This window comes from Palaemon carinicauda, chromosome 12 (assembly GCF_036898095.1).
Source record: "Palaemon carinicauda isolate YSFRI2023 chromosome 12, ASM3689809v2, whole genome shotgun sequence".
Taxonomy (NCBI): domain Eukaryota; kingdom Metazoa; phylum Arthropoda; class Malacostraca; order Decapoda; family Palaemonidae; genus Palaemon; species Palaemon carinicauda.
In genome coordinates, this window is record NC_090736.1 from 5,172,781 (window position 1) to 5,186,380 (window position 13,600).

At 35.8% G+C, this 13,600-nt stretch overlaps 1 protein-coding gene across 1 annotated transcript in view; it reads left to right on the forward strand.

The window, feature by feature from the left end:
• The first annotated feature begins 1,116 nt into the window (after nt 1-1,116).
• Nucleotides 1,117-13,600, forward strand: part of LOC137650466 (CD109 antigen-like) — an 87,834-nt gene continuing 75,350 nt past the window's right edge. The window contains exons 1-3 of the mRNA XM_068383690.1: nt 1,117-1,295; nt 3,247-3,433; nt 9,248-9,500. Of these exons, the coding sequence (XP_068239791.1) occupies nt 1,117-1,295; nt 3,247-3,433; nt 9,248-9,500 (619 nt within the window). The remainder of the gene's footprint in view (nt 1,296-3,246; nt 3,434-9,247; nt 9,501-13,600) is intronic.

Genomic DNA, 13,600 nt, shown 5'->3' on the forward strand with positions numbered 1-13,600 from the left:
GTTAAACTAAATAACTTAATATCAAAGAAAAAAATAAGTAAACAGCAAATCAAACGATGTCCATTTGTCCTCCCGGTGTTATTGTGAATTGTTAAGTTAATTAAAAAAAAAAAAAAAAAAAAAAAAAAAAAAAAAAAAAAAAAGGACCCGGGACTTTCCCCGCTAGATAATGGGAGGGTTACTTGTCAAAACACCATACAAAAGAACTGTCATTACGGTTGGATGAAGGGGCCCTATGTATGGGTGAACGGTCCCATACACAACCACATCGTCTTCCTACTTTATCCCCTAAAAAAAAAAATCCTACCACACACACACACGCACACACACACACACACAAAAGAACGATCTCCCATCATACCCTACCTTTTCATGGATAGCTATTACCCTTCCCATTGTGAACATTTATTTTTCCCTTTAAAGGTTAATATTGTCGAGTTTCAGTTTCATCAGAATAGATGCTCACCAGAACGTCAGCTGGGCAAGCTTCTTCTTCTTCTTATTATTATTATTATTATTATTATTATTATTAGCTAAGCTACAACCCTATAGTCCATTTCATTTATCGAGGCAGATTTGCATCGACTCGCAGCGGTGGCATTTTAGCGCTGAAAAGTTTCCTGATCGCTGATTGGTTAGAATTATCTCGTCCAACCAATCAGCGATCAGGAAACTTTTCCGAGCTAAAAGGGCACTGCTGCAAGTCGGTGCAAATCTGCATCGCTAAAAGATATTGACTATAGTTGAGAAAGCAAGATGCTGTAAGCCCAAAGGCCCCAACAAGGAAAAATAGCCCAGTAAGGAAAGGAAACAACGTAAAGTCAAATGATCTGTGACGTGCAATTGCTCAAATCCGTGGCCAAGCCGACACCAATTTTGGATAAAATCAAGAGCGTCAAATATTGAAAGAATTGAGGACAACGAATTCAGAAAGATCAAGGCCAACAATTCCAAAAGACAAAAGAGAGGTCAGTCCTGGAAAACACATTCCTGGAAGATAAAACAAACAACCTTTAATCCTGGTAAAAAGTCCGTCCACTAGGATGAAAGAAAAGCATATCTTTGAAAAACAAGCTCTGGAAAATAAAAACGAAGCCATTCATTGAAAAACAAGTTATGGAAGATAAAAGAAAAGCCAGTTCTCTGATAAATAAGTTCTGGAAGATAAAAGAAAAGCCAGTCATTGAAAAACAAGTTATGGAAGGTAAAAGAAAAGCCAGTTCTTTGATAAATAAGTTATGGAAGATAAAAGAAAAGCCAGTCATCGAAAACAAGTTATCGAAGGTAAAAGAAAAGTCAGTCATTGGAAAACAAGTTCTGGAAGATAAAATAAAATCCAATCCTTGAAAAAACAAGTTCTGGAAGGTAAAAGAGAAGTCAGTCATTGAAAAACAAGCTCTGGAAGGTAAAAGAAAAGCCAATCTTTGATAAAAAAAAAAAAAAAGGTTCTGGAAGTTAAAAGAACAGCCATTCTTGGAAAAAAAAAAAAGTTCTGGAAAATAAAATAAAAGCCAATCCTCGATAAACAAGTTCTGGAAGGTAAAAGAACAGCCAATCCTGAAAAAAAAAATCAAAGCCTTAGAAGGTTCAAAAGCAACTAATTCCGAAATAGTTAAGAATAACAAGTCCGGGAAGGTCTGAATGTCCTCCAGTTTTCGTATCCTGGTTAAAGTGACAGTCAGTCATTTCAAGTTCTCACTAATCTTCTCAGATGATAGATGGCGTTGTGGTCGCTGTTAAGTATTGCTCCGTGTCCCCATTTTTTTGCATCCTGTAATTGGTTGGGTATAGCCAAAGGCATGAGGATATTTAGGACAAGGCGTAATAGTCTTGACTCTTTGAGTGTATGGGACTATAGTCCATTTCTTTTAGCGAGTCATATTTGCACCGACTCGCAACGGTGCCCTTTTAGCTCGGAAAAGTTTCCTGATCGCTGATTGGTTAGAATTATCTTGTCCAACCAATCAGCGATCAGGAAACTTTTCCGAGCTAAATGGGCACCGCTGCGAGTCGGTGCAAATATGACTCGTTAAAAGAAATGGACTATAGGTATAACAGGACTCCTCGCTGCTGGGTGGAAGGACGTTGGTGACTGGTACAACACATTAACATATGCTACGTCAGGCAGGGCAGCCGATCGGTTCTTCGGTCTACCCCAAAGTCAAAGCAAAGTTCTTCAAAAAGAAGGCAACCGCGTGACTGGTGATCGCCAGACTGGGGTTCGAGTCCCGCTCAAACTCATTAGATTCTTTAGTCGCTGCAACTTCACCATCCTTGTGAGATAAGGATTGGGAGTTTGGGGGGAGCTTATAGCTCTATCTGCTGAGTCATCAGCAGCCACTGCCTGGCCCTCCTTGATCCTAGCTTGGGTGGAGAGGAGGCCTGGGGCGCCGATCATATGTAATATGGTCAGTCTCCAGGGCCTTGTCCTACTTGATAGGGCAATGTCACTGTTCCTTGTCTCTGCTATTCATGAGCAGCCTTTAAACATTTAAACCTTTAAATGGGAAAAAGCACGTGGTAAGAAGAAGTTGTTAAGTTATTGATGGTTATTAGAGATTATACTTTTTATCATTCGCCTTATTGTTGTGACTTTGCTTAAATCTCTTTGGAATTTCGAACATGACGTTCTTGAAATCTGTGACGACAAATAGCCTCCAGCCACTTTGAACCACAGCGTTATTAAACAAGGCCAGCATCGGTATCCTCAATTATTTGTTTTCCATTTCTTTTTTTTTTTCTTTTTTTTTTTTTCTTTTTTTTTTTATGCGCTTCAGGCCTGGGTTTGATTTGGACATTCGGCTGGCCTTCCGTCGGCGTTATCATATAAGGAAAGTAATTTGGAAATCAATTGCATATAAAAAATGAGGCTTATATATATATATATATATATATATATATGTATATATATATATATATATATATATTTTCAATATGTTGGTTTACGCATTATATCTTTTACATAAATAACAACGAGAGATAGAAAAATGTTATATATATATTTTTTATCAATGTTGCTTAATATTTCGATCGACGTAACAATTAATCCCTGAAAGTTTCACTACTCTATGAGTACAATTGTGACCAGGAAGTTCTTCACTCACAAACAGACAAACAACGGCGAAAAAACATAACCTCCTTCCAACTTCATTGGCGGAGGTTAAAAGGAAATTGACTATTTTTCTCACAGAATTCTAAAACGAGTCTCAGTTTCTATCAATATTAATCATTCTTTTCTTTCCACAGGCCTTACATAATTCTGGCGCCCACTATAGCTCGACCTGACTCCGTCTACCAATTGGTCGTGGGCGTTCTGAAGGGAAAGAGTCCCGTGGAGGTGAGGGCGTCCCTGGCTACTCTCCACACGGGCGTTGAAGTAGCCCAGGCTCGCACGGTGATCGAACCCGGCAACTTAGCGCCACTGAAAATGAAGGTACTATAGGATTGTATTGTCTTGTTGTCTTTGTCTATGTATTAGCCTCCTGGCTAGTACAGTAGTAATGTGTTCGCCTAGCATTTGCATGGCAGCAGATCGATCCCAGCCCGGGACTGCTGTGGCTAGGCATCACAGGGGGGGGGGTTGACTTGCCTGGCTGACGTTCTGGTGAGTATCTATTCTGATGGAACTGGAACTATACACCTTTAATTTCATGATAACGTACTACTAGTTGAAATGAAACTTTTTATAATTTATATATGAAATATCTGTTTTGATGTTGTTGCTGCTTAAAAATATTTTATTGATGGTACATTATTTCTCATATCGTTCATTTATTTGCTTATTTTCTTTTATCCCCGGGCTGTTTTTTCCTGTTGGACCCCTTGGGCTTATAGCATCTTGCTTTTCCAACCAGGGTTGTAGTTAAGCTAATAATGATAATAATAATAATAATAATAATAATAGCTTTTATGGGTAGCATTATCATAATTATTATTGATATACGTCTCTTATTACTCATGATAATTATGAGATTGACACCGCTTAAAATGAGAATAATATTAAGAACAGTATTTCTTTTCATTATTGTTTTCATCATCGTTACAACCATCCTCTGATGAAGCCATTACCTTGAATACTGCTGCTTTTTACCTTCGATTACATTAAAACATTTTCCAATTCCTTAAATTTCAAGGCAGGTAAAACCGAAATTACCTTAGATTTACCTGGAAGCCGTGAAAATTACCTCAAACTAAGGTAAATACCCTTAGAGTTTAAACCCCAGACTGGCATCAGTAATGGAAATATTATCATCATTATTACTATACTATACTGTAACTCACATTTATTATTATTATTAGGATTCCCTTTTCGGGGAAGACTATTGTTTTTGGTATTATTGTTATTATTATTATTATTATTTCCGAGCGTTTTTTTTTTTCGCAAGAAATCTGAAATTATTATCATAGGTAGCCTATGGTAAGAATATGCCATAGACCCAGTTTAAGTGACCTTGGCCTACTTTTCAAGGTCACAGGGCCTTTTAAAGGCAAAATTTGTAAAATTTGAAATTGACATTAGGCCTAAAGTATAAGCTGTATGGCTAAGGGCCTTCTGGACAGTGATTACAGAGGTAAATCCCCACATATTGCCCTACTTTAATGCAAGTAGGTCAAGGTCAAGGACGCTAATGGCCAAACCGGGTCAAAACAGGTTTGTTTCAGAGATCTCAAAAACCGGAAGGCCCAGAGCCCTGATCTTAGTGGCATATGATTCCCTATATATTTATCTAAGGTTAGCTTAACTTTTGTAGCGACTGCTTAATTACTTTTTTTAATATAGACTTTTTACTATTTTTGACATTGCAGAAATCGTGACTTTGGCAATTTCTCCATGAAATACTGGTGTTTGGTCATAGCATACTATAGTAAACTACCCCAAACATATGCATAAAACCTCCAAATCAAATGTCAAATTTGACCTTGACCCTCATTTTCAAGTTCATATGGCTATTTCATGGAAAAAAATTTGACGTGGGCTAAAAGTGATGTTTTATTGTCAACCCTCCAACCCCATTCGCACATGCTTCTTCAGAATATGGGGTCAAATTTAACCCGTGACCCGCACACGACCTTGTTAAGTGCCCATTGTCTTCAAGTTCAAAGGTCAATTTCTCTATATTTGTCATTTTTGCCTATGTTTTACCTCTATATACCTGCTATTATACAGATAAATTGCTTTAAAATAGTTTGTTAACATAACTCAAAATTTAGTCAAGGGGTCATTAGGCCAATAAACCATTACACAATATCCACACCTATTTTGCAGGGGGAATCCTCCGCCACTGGCTTTAGCCAGTCGCAGTCTAGTTATTATTATTATTATTATTATTATTATTTTTATTATTATTATTATTATTAGCTAAGCTTCAACCCTAGTTGGAAAAGCAGAATACTATGAGCCCAGGGGCTCCAACAGGGAAAACAGCCCAGTGAGGAAAAGAAACAAGGAAATAAGAGAATTATTTAACAATTAGAATAAAATATTTAAGAAGGGCATCTATTCTGTCATAATTGAGCCTGTGCATTGAAATGGATTCTGTAAAGAAAGTAAACCCTGTACCTGGGGTTTTAAATTTTAGGGCAGTTACCTTAGTTTGAGGTAATTTTCATGGTTTCAAGGTAATTCTAATGTCATTTCGGATTTACTACCTTAAAACATATGGAAATTGGAAAAGGTTTTAAGGTAATCTAAGGTAAAAAAGCAGCAGTATTTAAGGTAATGGCCCCATGGCACATGATCGAGTTTAAACCCTGTTTCTCTCTCTCTCTCTCTCTCTCTCTCTCTCTCTCTCTGCTCTAGATTGAATTTATTAATACAATATTTAATCTAGTTAACCTCAGCATGAGATAGAACAAACCCTGAAGAGAATGATTCTCTCTCTCTCTCTCTCTCTCTCTCTCTCTCTCTCTCTCTAATCGAGTATTTGAGTGATTATACTAGTGTCGAATTCTGATTTCAAGGAGGTTTTAACGAATATTGGGTCTCTCTCTCTCTCTCTCTCTCTCTCTCTCTCTCTCCTCTCTCTCTCTCTGTATATGCGTGTTCAAACCTCAGGAAGTTTTGCACCCAAAGTCGCATATATCAATATAGATTAAGTAACGACGTTGCCTGGTCACGTAAACCACCACTGTGTATTAGGGTAGTATTCGTTGCCTCCTCTGCCTTGAGACGATAACGGCCAAAATGTCTTATTATTATTATTATTATTATTATTATTGTTATTATTATTATTATTACTATTTTATTATTATTTTATTATCATTATTTTATTTTTATTTTATTATTATTATTATTATTATTATTATTTTATTATTATTTTATTATTATTTTATTATTAGTATTAATTATTATTATTTCATTATTATTATTATTATTATTATTATTATTATTATTATTATTACTATTTTATTATTATTTTATTATTATTATTATTATTATTATTATTATTATTATTATTATTATTATTATTATTATTATTATTATTATGTTTGGAAGATTGAAAGACGTGCACGTGTTTAGGGGTATGGCAAACGGTATGTCTGATCATTTTTTGGTGGAAGGAAAATTAGTTGTAGCAAAAGAGTGGGGGAATAGAGTAGGTGGATGTAAGAGGGAGGTAGTGAAGGTTGAAGAGTTAATAAAACCGGGGGTAAAAAGTAAATATCAGGAAAGGTTGAAAATGGCATATGACGAGGTGAGAGTAAGAGAAACTGGTAATTTAGAGGAGGAGTGGAAGTTAGTAAAAGAAAATTTTGTAGGGATTGCAAGTGATGTATGTGGCAAGAAGGTTGTTGGAGGCAGCATGAGGAAGGGCAGTGAATGGTGGAATGAAGGAGTGAAGGTAAAAGTGGAAGAGAAAAAGAGGGCTTTTGAAGAATGGCTGCAGAATAATAGTATAGAGAAGTATGAAAAATATAGAGAGAAAAAGGTGGAAGTAAAGCGCAAGGTACGTGAGGCAAAGAGGGCAGCTGACCTGAGGTGGGGTCAGGGATTGGGTCAGTCATATGAAGAGAATAAGAAGAAGTTTTGGAAAGAAGTGAAGAGAGTAAGGAAGGCTGGCGGAAGAATTGAAGAGACAGTGAAAGATGGAAATGGAAGGTTGTTAAAAGGAGAGGAGGCAAGGAAAAGGTGGGCGGAATATTTTGAAAGTTTGCTGAATGTTGAGGATAATAGGGAGGCAGATATAATTGCTGTTCCAGGTGTTGAGGTGCCAGTGATGGGAGATGAGAATGAGAGAGAGATTACAATAGAGGAAGTGAGGAGAGCACTAGATGAAACGAGAGTAGGAAAAGCATCTGGTATGGATGGTGTGAAAGCTGAGATGTTGAAGGAAGGGGGTGTGACTGTACTTGAATGGTTAGTGAGATTGTTTAATGTGTGTTTTGTGTTGTCAATGGTACCAGTAGATTGGGTTTGTGCATGTATTGTACCACTATATAAGGGTAAGGGAGATGTGCATGAGTGTTGCAATTCAAGAGGTATTAGTTTGTTGAGTGTAGTTGGAAAAGTGTATGGTAGAGTATTGATTAATAGGATTAAGGATAAAACAGAGAATGCAATCTTGGAAGTACAGGGTGGTTTTAGAAGAGGTAGGGGTTGTATGAATCAGATTTTTACAGTTAGGCAGATATGCGAGAAATATTTAGCAAAAGGTAAAGAGGTGTATGTTGCGTTTATGGATCTGGAGAAAGCATATGATAGAGTTGATAGGGAAGCAATGTGGAATGTGATGAGGTTATATGGAGTTGGTGGAAGGTTGTTGCAAGCAGTGAAAAGTTTCTACAAAGGTAGTAAAGCATGTGTTAGAATAGGAAATGAAGTGAGTGATTGGTTTCCGGTGAGAGTGGGGCTGAGACAGGGATGTGTGATGTCGCCGTGGTTGTTTAACTTGTATGTTGATGGAGTGGTGAGAGAGGTGAATGCTCGAGTGCTTGGACGAGGATTAAAACTGGTAGGCGAGAATGACCATGAATGGGAGGTAAATCAGTTGTTGTTTGCGGATGATACTGTACTGGTAGCAGACACAGAAGAGAAGCTTGACGACTAGTGACAGAATTTGGAAGGGTGTGTGAGAGAAGGAAGTTGAGAGTTAATGTGGGTAAGAGTAAGGTTATGAGATGTACGAGAAGGGAAGGTGGTGCAAGGTTGAATGTCATGTTGAATGGAGAGTTACTTGAGGAGGTGGATCAGTTTAAGTACTTGGGGTCTGTTGTTGCAGCAAATGGTGGAGTGGAAGCAGATGTACGTCAGAGAGTCAATGAAGGTTGCAAAGTGTTGGGGGCAGTTAAGGGAGTTGTAAAAAAATAGAGGGTTGGGCATGAATGTAAAGATAGTTCTATATGAGAAAGTGATTGTACCAACTGTGATGTATGGATCGGAGTTGTGGGGAATGAAAGTGACGGAGAGACAGAAATTGAATGTGTTTTGAGATGAAGTGTCTAAGGAGTATGGCTGGTGTATCTCGAGTAGATAGGGTTAGGAACGAAGTGGTGAGGGAGAGAACGGGTGTAAGAAATGAGTTAGCGGCTAGAGTGGATATGAATGTGTTGAGGTGGTTTGGCCATGTTGAGAGAATGGAAAATGGTTGTCTGCTAAAGAAGGTGATTAATGCAAGAGTTGATGGGAGAAGTACAAGAGGAAGGCCAAGGTTTGGGTGGATGGATGGTGTGAAGAAAGCTCTGGGTGATAGGAGGATAGATGTGAGAGAGGCAAGAGAGCGTGCTAGAAATAGGAATGAATGGAGAGCGATTGTGATGCAGTTCCAGTAGGCCCTGCTGCTTCCTCCGGTGCCTTAGATGACCGCGGAGGTAGCAGCAGTAGGGGACTCAGCATTATGAAGCTTCATCTGTGGTGGAAATGTGGGAGGTTGGGCTGTGGCACCCTAGCAGTACCAGCTGAACTCGGTTGAGTCCCTGGTTAGGCTGAAGGAACGTAGAGAGTAGAGGTCCCTTTTTTGTTTTGTTTCATAGTTGGTGTCGGCTACCCCCAAAATTGGGGGAAGTGCCTGGGTATATGTATGTATGTATGTATTATTTTATTTTATTATTATTATTATTTTATTTTTATTTTATTATCATTTTATCATTAATATCATTATTATTATTATTATTTCATTATTATTATTATTATTTTATTATTATTATTATTATTATTATTATTTTATTATTATTATTGTTGTTGTTGTTGTTGTTGTTGTTGTTGTTGTTGTTGGTGTTGTTGTTATCATCATTATTTTTTTCTCTTCAGATTCCTGTCGACGTGAACAGCCTCAGCAAAGGAAACAGTCAGACTTCGAAGGAAACTGACGCTCCATCCTGGTCTGATTCATCATCTCGTCAGTGGAACCAAGACGTCGCCGGTCCCGGCCTCACTCTACGGGTCGAAGGCCGCCAGGGAGCCAACGCGGTCTTCAAGAACACGTCCTTCGTCAGCGTCTCCTCCAGATTCATCACCGTCCTCATCGAGATGTCGAGGCCTATGTACGACGGAGGGCAGTTAGGTGGGTGCTCTACTTGTGTTCGTAAATAGAACTTTTGGGGTCTTCGTTGTTTGTCAATAGGCGGAAGTTCATCTATACTCTCTCTCTCTCTCTCTCTCTCTCTCTCTCTCTCTTAGATTCATGTCAAATGATACTCTCTCTCTCTCTCTCTCTCTCTCTCTCTCTCTCTCCTTAGATTCATGTCAAATGCTCTCTCTCTCTCTCACTCTCTCTCTCTCTCTCTCTCTCTCTCTGTCTCTCTCTCTCTCTCTCTCTCTCTCTCTCTCTCTCCTTAGATTCATGTCAAATGCTCTCTCTCTCTCTCTCACTCTCTCACTCTCTCTCTCTCTCTCTCTCTCTCTCTCTCCCCCCTTAGATTCATGTCAAATGCTCTCTCTCTCTCTCTCTCTCTCTCTCTCTCCTTAGATTCATGTCAATTGATCTCTCTCTCTCTCTCTCTCTCTCTCTCTCTCGATTCATATCAAATGATCTCTCTCTCTCTCTCTCTCTCTCTCTCTCTTTATATATATATATATATATATATAAACCAAGTTTGAAGTCTTTGTCACTACGATATCCAAACTAATGGCTGATTCCGTGAATTGGACATTTTGCTTGACCGTGACCTTGACCCTTGACTTTGGCCTTATAATATATAATTATTTCCAGCATTTTACATAACAATAAATCCCTGCAAGTTTCATCATTCCACTATTAAAATTGTGGCCAGGATGCTGTTTGCAAACAAACAAACAGATAAACAAACAAATAAGCACACTTCGTTGGCGGAGGTAAGTATTTGTTAATACATCAAAAGCGATTTTACTAAAATAAAAAAAAAAGTTAAAAATAGATGAATTAAGAATATATTTGAAGGTCGAGAGAAAATGTTATAATAACACTCTTGTTTGCGGTTCTTGGTTTTTGTAGAGTATCATGAGGTTGCACTTCTTAAAGCATAACTTTAGTATTATCTCGTTCTCTTATGTTAACTCTATTATTATTATTGTTATTATTATTATTATTATTATTATTATTATTATTATTATTATTACTAGCTGCACTTGAGGGTACACTCGGGCACACAATTCTATCTGATTTCTCTTTTTCTTGTTTTGCTAAAGTTTTATAGTTTATATAGGAAATATTTATTCTAATGCTGTTACTGTTCTTAAAATCATTTATTTTTCCTTGTTTCCTTTTCTTACTGGGCTATTTTCCTTGTTGGAACCCCTAGGCTTATAGCATCCCGCTTTTCCAACTAGGGTTGTAGCAAGTAATAATAATAATAATAATAATAATAATAATAATAATAATAATAATAATAAGCTACAACACTAGTTGTGAAAGGTGGATGCTATAGGCATAAGGGCTCCTACGGGGAAAAATAGCCCAGTGAGGAAAGGAAATAAACTACAAGAGATGTTCAAGAATAACAGCATTAAAGTAAATGTTTCATATATAAACTATAGAAACGTCAAAATAACAAGAGGAAGAGAAATAAAAAATGATAGCGTGCCTTAGTTCATAACAAAAAAAAAAAAATATTGAATTAGTTTGTGGATCTTATTCAACAAAAGTTGGCTTAAGATGAAGAATATGATATAATGAACGGATCAAAAAACAAACATTATATATATATATATATATATATATGTATATATATATATATATATATGTATATATATATATATATATATACATATACATATATATATAATATATATGTATATGTATATATATATATATATAAATAATATATATGTATATATATATATATATATATATACATATATATATATATATATATATGTATATATATATATATATATATTATATATATCTACATATATATGTATATATATATATATATATATACATATATATATATGTGTGTGTGTGTGTGTGAGGGGTGTTAGGGAGAGTTCATGATTTCTTTCATTTGTGGTGGCCGATGTGATAACGTCCCTGACTGTTGAACGCCAGACCTGGGTTCGAGTCCGTCAAGCTCGTTAGTTTCTTTGGTTGCTGCAGCCTCACCATCCTTGTGAGCTAAGGACGGGTGGGGGGTTTGGGAGGAACCTATAGGTCTACCTGCTGAGTCATCAGCAGCCACTGCCTGGACCTCCATGGTCCTAGCTTGGGTGGAGAGAAGGCTTGGACGCTGTTCATATGTATATATGGTCAGTCTCTTGGGCAATTGTCCTGGTCGATAGGGCGATGTCACTGTCATTTGCAGCTGCCATCCATGACCGGTATTTAAACCTTTAAATATGTATAGAAGGGCCATGTCAGTTTATTTTAAGGCCAATTCTCTTAATTCATGTTGACCAGGCTGACACGAGTCTTTTTATAGTTTATATATGACATATCTGTTTTTGACATTGTTAATAGTTTATACAGGACGTATCTGTTTTGACGTTGTTAATAGTTTATATAGGACATATCTGTTTTTGACGTTGTTAATAGTTTATATAGGACATATCTATTTTTGACGTTGTTAATAGTTTATACAGGACATATCTGTTTTTGACGTTGTTAATAGTTTATACAGGACATATCTATTTTTGACGTTGTTAATAGTTTATATAGGACATACCTGTTTTTGACGATGTTAATAGTTTATATATGACATATCTGTTTTTGACGTTGTTAATAGTTTATATAGGACATATCTGCTTTTGACGTTAATAGTTTATACAGGACATATCTAATTTTGACGTTGTTAATAGTTTATATAGGCCATATCTGTTTTTGATGTTGTTAATAGTTTATACAGGACATATCTGTTTTTGACGTTGTTAATAGTTTATATATGACATATCTATTTTTGACGTTGTTAATAGTTTATACAGGACATATCTGTTTTTGACGTTGTTAATAGTTTATACAGGACATATCTCTTTTTGACGTTGTTAATAGTTTATACAGGACATATCTGTTTTTGACGTTGTTAATAGTTTATACAGGACATATCTCTTTTTGACGTTGTTAATAGTTTATATAGGACTTATCTGTTTTTGACGTTGTTAATAGTTTATACAGGACATATCTCTTTTTGACGTTGTTAATAGTTTATATAGGACTTATCTGTTTTGACTTTGTTAATAGTTTATGTAGGACATATCTGTTTTTGACGTTGTTAATAGTTTATACAGGACATATCTGTTTTTGACGTTAATAGTTTATGTAGGACATATCTGTTTTTGACGTTGTTAATAGTTTATACAGGACATATCTGTTTTTGACTTTGTTAATAGTTTATATAGGACATATCTGTTTTTGACTTTGTTAATAGTTTATACAGGACATATCTGTTTTTGACTTTGTTAATAGTTTATGTAGGACATATCTGTTTTTGACGTTGTTAATAGTTTATATAGGACTTATCTGTTTTTGACGTTGTTAATAGTTTATACAGGACATATCTGTTTTTGACGTTAATAGTTTATATAGGACTTATCTGTTTTTGATGTTGTTAATAGTTTATACAGGACATATCTCTTTTTGACGTTGTTAATAGTTTATACAGGACATATCTGTTTTTGACGTTGTTAATAGTTTATACAGGACATATCTCTTTTTGACGTTGTTAATAGTTTATATAGGACTTATCTGTTTTTGACTTTGTTAATAGTTTATGTAGGACATATCTGTTTTTGACGTTGTTAATAGTTTATACAGGACATATCTGTTTTTGACGTTAATAGTTTATGTAGGACATATCTGTTTTTGACGTTGTTAATAGTTTATACAGGACATATCTGTTTTTGACTTTGTTAATAGTTTATATAGGACATATCTGTTTTTGACTTTGTTAATAGTTTATACAGGACATATCTGTTTTTGACTTTGTTAATAGTTTATGTAGGACATATCTGTTTTTGACGTTGTTAATAGTTTATGTAGGACATATCTGTTTTTGACTTTGTTAATAGTTTATGTAGGACATATCTGTTTTTGACGTTGTTAATAGTTTATGTAGGACATATCTGTTTTTGACGTTGTTAATAGTTTATACAGGACATATCTGTTTTTGACGTTGTTAATAGTTTATACAGGACATATCTGTTTTTGACGTTAATAGTTTATACAGGACATATCTGTTTTTGACGTTGTTA